The 7,802-nt window shown below is 46.7% G+C and overlaps 1 protein-coding gene across 3 annotated transcripts in view; it reads right to left on the bottom strand.

Annotated features, from left to right (window-relative positions):
- Positions 1 to 90: 90 nt before the first annotated feature.
- The window catches only part of mgat5 (alpha-1,6-mannosylglycoprotein 6-beta-N-acetylglucosaminyltransferase), a 49,839-nt gene continuing 42,127 nt past the window's right edge, over positions 91 to 7,802 (bottom strand). For all 3 annotated transcript variants that reach the window (XM_068309224.1, XM_068309225.1, XM_068309227.1), the window contains 6 exons: positions 5,495 to 5,644; positions 4,237 to 4,383; positions 4,027 to 4,143; positions 3,540 to 3,614; positions 3,279 to 3,436; positions 91 to 3,062 (listed from right to left, as the gene is read on the bottom strand). In XM_068309224.1, the coding sequence (XP_068165325.1) occupies positions 2,864 to 3,062; positions 3,279 to 3,436; positions 3,540 to 3,614; positions 4,027 to 4,143; positions 4,237 to 4,383; positions 5,495 to 5,644 (846 nt within the window). In that variant the 3' untranslated portion in view covers positions 91 to 2,863. The remainder of the gene's footprint in view (positions 3,063 to 3,278; positions 3,437 to 3,539; positions 3,615 to 4,026; positions 4,144 to 4,236; positions 4,384 to 5,494; positions 5,645 to 7,802) is intronic.

Here is a 7,802-nt window from a genome sequence, read left to right as displayed (position 1 = left end):
ATGACAAACCGATGCATGTTTATGTAACTGAAAGTAGTTTTGTTTCACAATGATGGGAGACATTCAACGCTAGAACAGATATGGTGAAAGTTGAACACAACCTTTGCTGATGTTGGCGTTTTCAGGAACAGGCAGAGCTTATTTCTTTGCAAATAAGAAGAAAAAAAAAGGCTGACAATCTGACCGACTGCATGCTCTCAAACCAGACGACAAAAACGCAAATAAGGCTTTTTACGACAACACAAGAGTTTTGTCTGGACACACGTCTTAAAGGACTTTTGATAAAATGCCTCATTGAGGATGTTTCCTAACTTTTGTAGTATGAACTAAACTGAAAAAGTCTGCCATTTATAAAAATGTAGTGAAGTGATTCTGATTTTACTGTCAGCAAATCTTATAAAAACAACAAAAAATGATGTTTACCACAGGCCACATCTCCAACTGATTTGAGACGGTATTTATCCTCCTTGTTATTGGTATTAGAGCAGATTTGAGTTAATCCACAAATGGAACAAAAATTTGTTTTGCTCTGCTGATATTTTTTTGCCAACAAAAGCGAACATTGAACACTGAACCGTCCTGTGATGAAGGATAACACTGTCACCACATCACCGTATTTCAGTCTGAACGACAAGTCAAGAACACTGATTTACATCAGTCAATTAAACAGTTTAAGGCAGTGAAATCAGGAAAGCCACAGTTTCTATGTAGCTACTAGTAATGTAGAAAAACTTCACGGAACAGGGAGATGTGTTTGTGACAGGATGTCTCTGACAACAAATTCAGCTGGTAGTAATCAAATTACTCCTGTAATGTAAATCAACTGGTAAACATCTGGTCCGTAACACCAGCACCATCCCATCTTTATCGATAAACCAATAGTCAATCACTGTTCTCCCAAACCTGAGCTACTCCACTAAATGTGACCAATGGGATGTCTTGGATGATGACTCTGATGAACGATGGAAATGATTGGCTGTGTGTTTTCGGACTGTCGTGACTGTTTTGTTCAGGTTCACGACCGCTGTAACCCAACAGAAGCAGAATCATACTGAATGGTGAAAAGGCACATCATATTCTTTTTAAACACTAACTTGGCGGCGGGTCGCTGACGTGTATTTTCTTTTTGTAAAAAAAAAAAAAAAAAAAGTAAAGCGTCTGAGCGGACAAAGTGCAAACGTGTGGTAACGGGAGCTGAATGTGTGCAAACCGAGACTGGAAACGCAAACTGGACGAGGCCTTTCTGTCTGCTGCTGTTTGTCTTCAAGACGACCAACATGAGAGGATTCTTCAATTTCAAACCAATCCGTACGCTCTTTCTGGAGCTTTTCGAGGGTTAAAACATCTTAATTCTTTTTAAAAAGTGAATAGAAAATTGCAAGGTCAATCACAAAAGTGGGACTAATCAAAGATAATTCAGCTCAAGAGTTCTGTTCATTAAACCGTGGGACGATGTCAGCAACATTGAATTAATGCATTACAAAACAAATGTTTTGGCTCCTTTTCTTTTTCTCACGTCGCTGCTTGAAGCTGAACAGAAGCAGACAAAGCCTCTCCCCACCAATCATGCATTAACATAAAAACACTTCTTTTTTTTTCACTCACCATAAATAAAAATCTATAAAAAAGGAAAGTAAGCAAAAAAAAAAAAAAGACATCCTTTATAAATAATAACTAAAGATTTCCAACAAAACGTAGATAAAGATCTGTACGCAAAATAAATATCAAAGAAAAATTCTTATGGACAATATACAGTGTTACTAATATGGTGTCAAACCGCTGCAAAGAAGCATAGTGCATTTTATCCGTTCACCACAACAACTACAAATCTTGTTTTTTCTTTGCGAATCTGCAGGCAAATTAAAATCTCGACGATTAGAAAACAGATGCAAAAAAGAAACAAAGAGATGCGGCGTGTTTGCGTGGCGTAAACGTCTTTGTTGGCGTGTTTTGTTGCTCACAGGTTGTTTGAAAAGGTTTTTCCAGCTGCTCCAACCCTGGGTGTTATCACTACTGACACCTCTAACACAACGCCACAACGACCAAGGACACGACGACTTCACACATGACGTCTTCACCGACAGAGAGCGCCCCCACCACCACCACCACATGTGTGTGGAACCGTGATGGCGTCCCACCATTCTCTACTGGCCTTATGTACAAACATACATCCTCTTTATAGCTTTAAATAAAACGTCTAGCGTTTAAAACAAGTGTACAACTTTGAACGTATGAAAATCACAACTGCACTGTCCTGTCTTTAGACATGGGGGGAGAGGACCCCCCCCCCCCTTTACAACCTCCAGAATAAAAATCTAGACGTCTACGATACATGTCTGCTCTGAGCGAGTCAGTTACAGTGTAAAACTGGTTCTGGTTTTCCACCCCCCCCCCTCCGTTTTGTGGTGAGGGTGTGGGCCTTCAGAGATGCCAGTCCAGTGCAAACCTACCTAAGGATTAAACAGTCAGATCGGACTCGGGGGGGTCAGGGGTGGGGGGGGGCTGTCAGGGAGTGTTGGACTCTCGTCTGTCCGTTGCTGCTCTGGATCTGCAGCAGAGAAGTCGACTCCCTTTATTGATTCAAGTAACGTTACACCGGGACTCTCAGCACCACCGCTGGTGAATCTGAGGGGGGTGGGTGGGGGGGTTGATGGATGCTCAGGTTGGCTGCTTCCGCCTCCAGCAACAGAGGAAACAATAAATATGACGAACACACGGCAGGCATGTCACTATTTCTCTGTCCGGTTGTGTGTGTTTGATCGGCAGCACTCTCCAACGTCGTTTAAAACCCCCCCCCCTCTTTTTTTTATTTTTTGCAATCCTCTGTTCACACCCCCTCCTCCTCCCCGTCAGGCTGTCGGTGCTATAAGCAGTCCTTGCACAGCGCCACCTGGCCCTTCATGTAGTCACGACAGGGGCAGACGCGCTGCAGCGACGAGTGCGCGCCGGCGCAGCTGAACAGCAGCAGGTCGGTCTGGAAGATGCAGTGGTGGCGGGAGGGGCTGTAGGCGGGGACCACCGTGTCGGCGCTGGACTCCACCGTCTGACAGTCCACACCGAACCTGTGCAGAGAGGGGGGGGGGGCAGCGTCACACACACGGACATAAACGTGTCTGGATGAGAGGAACACCGGTGGGCGTGTTCACACCGCTACGGATGATCCAGAGCGACGTGCTGCCACCTAGTGGTCAGTTTGAGAGCTGCGCTAATAGAGAACACCTGTGTGTGTGTGTGTGTGTGTGTGTGTGTGTGTGTGTGTGTGTGTGTGTGTGTCCCACCTGGCCAGGTCCTTGTCCTTGTTGAGGTGCTGGAAGAAGGACGGCTCACAGATGAGCTGCTCCTCCTGACACACTTGCTTGCAGCTGCGTCCCGGTTCAGCCAGTTTGACCTGCAGAGCGCTGAGGGGGGGCCACATCACCTGACCGTGGCAGAAGTCCTGCAGACACAGCGTAAAGTCATGTGATGAAACGCTGAAGCACAGCAGGGGGCTGTTGTACAGCAAGCAATCACACCGGGGGGGGAGGGGGGGCTGGACGTACCTGGTTCTCGATGAAGGCGTTGACTCTCTGCAGCATTCCTTCACAGGTGAACTCGTAGGGGAGGTAGGGCTCGATCTGGACACAGATGTTAGAAACACAACTGAAGCCTTTGTCCCCCCCCCCCCATCTTGAGGAGAGGGGGGGAGTGCCAGCCGAGCCGGAGCCTGGCCGCTGCAGCTCTCCAGGCATCCGACCGGTCAGGGGGAAGAACGCCATTGTTGCAGGACGACACGAGGTCCGGAGCGCCGGCTTTAAATACCCTCAACTTAGACTCTTACGACCGGACAGGAAGTCACTCGTGTTCTACTTCCTGTTTGTCCAGCTGTCCATTCAAGCTGTTTGAATGGACAGCTGGACTGTTTCCTTGCTCCATTTGAGTCTAACCTGAAAAACCTGTACATGAGTAAATATTTGTGTGCGTCTGAACGCGTAAAAAAAAAGGGGGGGGGGGGCAGCAAACGTTATTTCTGAACTGGTCCCTGCTCACCTTCTGGCTGAGGATGGAGCGAATGGCCCTCTCCACCTCGGCTGAGTTCTCTATGTCCACCGTCCACACGTGGGGCTGACCCACGTACACCTCGGCGTACGGGTGTTGGGAGGTCAGCTGCAGACGAGACGACAGGAAGAACAAACTTAATTTAAACGTCACATTCTCGGCGGAGAAGTGCCCTCCTCCTCCTCCTCCTCTTCCTCTCACCTCTCTCAGCGTGGGTTTGCCCTTGAAGAAGTCGGTGTTCTTGCTGCTCTTTGGTGGGTTGAATTTGGGGTTGAGGAAAGCGCAGCCGTTGGCGATGGCCTCCAGGGGGGCAGGACCCTCGTAGGGGAAGGACAAACCCACAAACAACTGGAGGAGAGAAACAAACGGATCAGTCGACACATGAATTCCAGGATGCTGCTGAAATCTAGTTAATCCTGACTCCTCAAGCGGCTGGAATTTTAGAGGAATGATGGGATATTACTCTGGTGGAAACACTTTATTTCAGTGCAGTTATGGGATGGACGCGGGAACCCACAGAGATGCTTTTAAAAAAAAAAAAATCTCATTGACTGGAGGTCAGACTCAGCAGCTACACACTCCAGCCAGCAGGGGGCAGCAAAGCACTTCAGTGTGTTGCAGGTGTGTTTGACAGCAAAAGCTGCTGAAGAAACACTCATCCACCATTGAAGGGAGGAGGAAGAGGAGGAGGGGAGGGGATGGAGCGAGGACTATGGAATAAAGGTGAAGGGGTGGATCCGTGAAGGTAGATATGAAGTCTATCGGTGTCCTCTCATCAGAATGCGTCACAGCAGCTCCGTCCGTTAACGTTCGGGTTCAAGGACGTCCTGCTTTGACCCAACGCTACACATCAGACACGTCTTTCATGTCTCACAATCTTATCTGGTGATTTTCGTGCTGATCTTCACCGCCGGCGGCGAGGAGGACGACAAACTATCATTAAATGCAAATGATGGCGACAAAAAACGGAGGCAAACAGGGGCAGGCTAAGTGGGAGAAACGCGAAGCGATGAAGTAACTCTTTACCTCCCTTTAGTGGTTTGATCGTTCACTGCCCCCCCACACACACACAAAAAAACAACAACAGCAGAGCAGTTTATTCCAGGATTTTTTTTGTTTGAGAGGCTCGGCGATGTGTTTTTTCACTGAAGTATTTTTACAACACGCTGGAAAGTTAAAACCCCGCGAGGCCAATTAGCTCCGGCAGCTGATGGCAGGTAACAGCATGTTGTTGAGACAGTATGAGGACAACTGTGTTACAACACCTCCCTGCTGTACGCGCTTTACGAACACCGGGGCGGAGATGTCGGGGTTCAAAAGGTCAGGCGTCCACATAATGAGACGATAAGGACGGGGATCGTCTCAGGTTAAACTGATCCAGAAAAATCAAACCTGTCTCTAATCCCGTTTTGGAGTCGTCAGATCTTCTCGCTGTTGTAAGCTCTAAAGTCTGACTCACCTTCGTTTCTCGGAGGAGGAACTGCAGGTCTCGGCCGCTCAGGATGCCGTGGTTCTTCACGTAGCTCGGCAGGTGAACGGTGCTGGTGCCGTGAACGGTGGCGTGGACCTCCATGTAGCTGTGGATGGTGTCGAGGTACTTCTTCCTGTCCTGCAGAACAGATCCAGTCAGTCATTAGTCTTCATTCAGACACAAGACGGCTGATTTGTTTGAAGGGCAGTAAAAAATTTTTTAAAAAACCCGACTCTCTTCGAATCAAGCTGGTACGATCCATTAAAAGACACTTTTTAAACGTTTTCCTATCCAGAGCGCACAGCGGCGTTGTCACTTTGTTGTGCCGCCTGGTGAACTTCTGTTGGAGCTCGCCGGCTGACCATCTGGACACGATGGCAGGCCGAGCTAAAAATAGCCCCGCAAGGAAAGCATCGGTGCACACAATGGTGTACCTGATCCGCACTGTCCTTGATGAGAAACACAAAACAAATGAAACTGCCTTCTATTATTCCACAAGTCACGTCTGTTCTCTCCGGCGGACGAGGTCGGACGAGAAACCCAGCCAGAATTAATTATTTCGTGGTGTCATTTGTAAAAGGGGGACTTACATTTCAGTCCAAGGTAAACTGACTCAGTCGGACAAACAAGTTTTGTTTTTGTCCAGAATGACATCAGCGTTATTGTGGGATCTACTTCAGATTCTGTGGTTTTACTTGTCGTTGTTGTACTGTGAGATGAAGCTTTACATCCGGTCTGTTTTTCATATATTCAGCCTCCTGAAGATGCTGTGAGGTCAAAATGTGACGTTTCTAATATTTTTCTTTCCCACCGTTTGAAGAGTTTTCGTCTTCAAGGGTACCTTGAAGCCTCCTTGAATTTCCTGCATTGATTAGATTACGCTCCTGCGTTATTTCGTCTTTCTAAAGTCTTTTGGATCCTGTCGGAGTAATACAAGTCCGGAGCGCACCGGAGCAAAATGGAAAACGGAAAGTTCTGTAAAATATGAAGCACGACTCGAGAGCACCGTTCCAAAATGAAATCTAATAGAACTTCAAGTAGTCTGTGAATGACTTCTGGGACTACAGACAGCTCTGTAATCCTAATCCCTGTTGCTGCTCCTAGAAACCACATAAATGTAGGATAGTGTAATAAAGACGTCGTTCACTTTGTCCTGTGGTGGATAAATCCTGAAGAGAGGCGTGAAACATATTATTCTTCTCCAAAATGACAGGTTGCAAGTTTAACACACACACACACACACAGACAGACACCGAGGAATATCATTGATTTTCCCATGATTAATGATTAACACTCTCGACGAGCTGACGCCCCCACTGCTGTTAAAAACTACATGTTTCAATCTAAACACAACTCCCACACACCAGAGGCACCAGCCTGCCTTTGGGGGGGAAATTTGTGTGTGTGTGTGTGTGTGTGTGTGTGTTTTTTAAGGTGTGTCTGCCTGACTGTTTCCTCTTCTGGTTTAAATTTCAAGTAGCTGTTCGTCAGGGTCCCAGGAGGCCTGGCTATCAGATGCCTACAGCCTCCTGCTGTAACTAAAGCAGCCTGATGTGTGTGTGTGTGTGTGTGTGTGTGTGTGTGTGTGTGTGTGTGTGAGAGAGAGAGAGAGAAAGAGATGAAATCCTAATTAGAGGGTGAAATCACTATCCTGTAATCTTTTTGCTCAGGAGAGCTGAGGCAGGATTTGTGTGTATGAACGGCTTTATAAATGAAGGTTACTTCTACCTGAAGAAGAGATGAGAATGCACGCGTACACACACACACACACACACACACACACACAATAAAAAAAAATCAATAGTAGGCTGTTCACAAGATTGGAAATATCTAATGAAAAAAGATGAGCTGTACACTTTCTACCAGGATGGGAATGGGAGCAAGGATTTATAACCAGCTTCCTATAAATAAATGAATTTGCTGAACATTTTGAAGGATATCTGCTTGTTTTTGCTGCTTTGGTGAAGCGTTGTGAAAAGTGACCTCTGGCAAAAACAAGAGTGTGTAAGAGTGAGCGTAGAGGTGTGATGGGAAGTGTGGATCTTTATAGGACGTGGCTGCAACGCTGCGTTCATGTGACAAAAACAAAATGAACACTTACAAAGCAAAGACAACACTACGTCTATTAAGGTGTGTGTGTTTAATGTCGCTTTATGGACTCAGATTGCTGTGACCATTGGAGGTGGTCGCTACACGAGCGTTTCCGGTCAGAGGACATCACTTCCCAGATGCTTTCTCCTCGCCGCGTACGAACATGAAACTGAGTGCATGTGCAATCTGGAAGTAAGGAAGCGGA

Source organism: Antennarius striatus, chromosome 24 (assembly GCF_040054535.1).
Source record: "Antennarius striatus isolate MH-2024 chromosome 24, ASM4005453v1, whole genome shotgun sequence".
NCBI classification, from domain to species: domain Eukaryota; kingdom Metazoa; phylum Chordata; class Actinopteri; order Lophiiformes; family Antennariidae; genus Antennarius; species Antennarius striatus.
The sequence above is the reverse complement of the archived record's forward strand: the minus strand, read 5'-3'. Positions and strand labels throughout refer to the sequence as shown.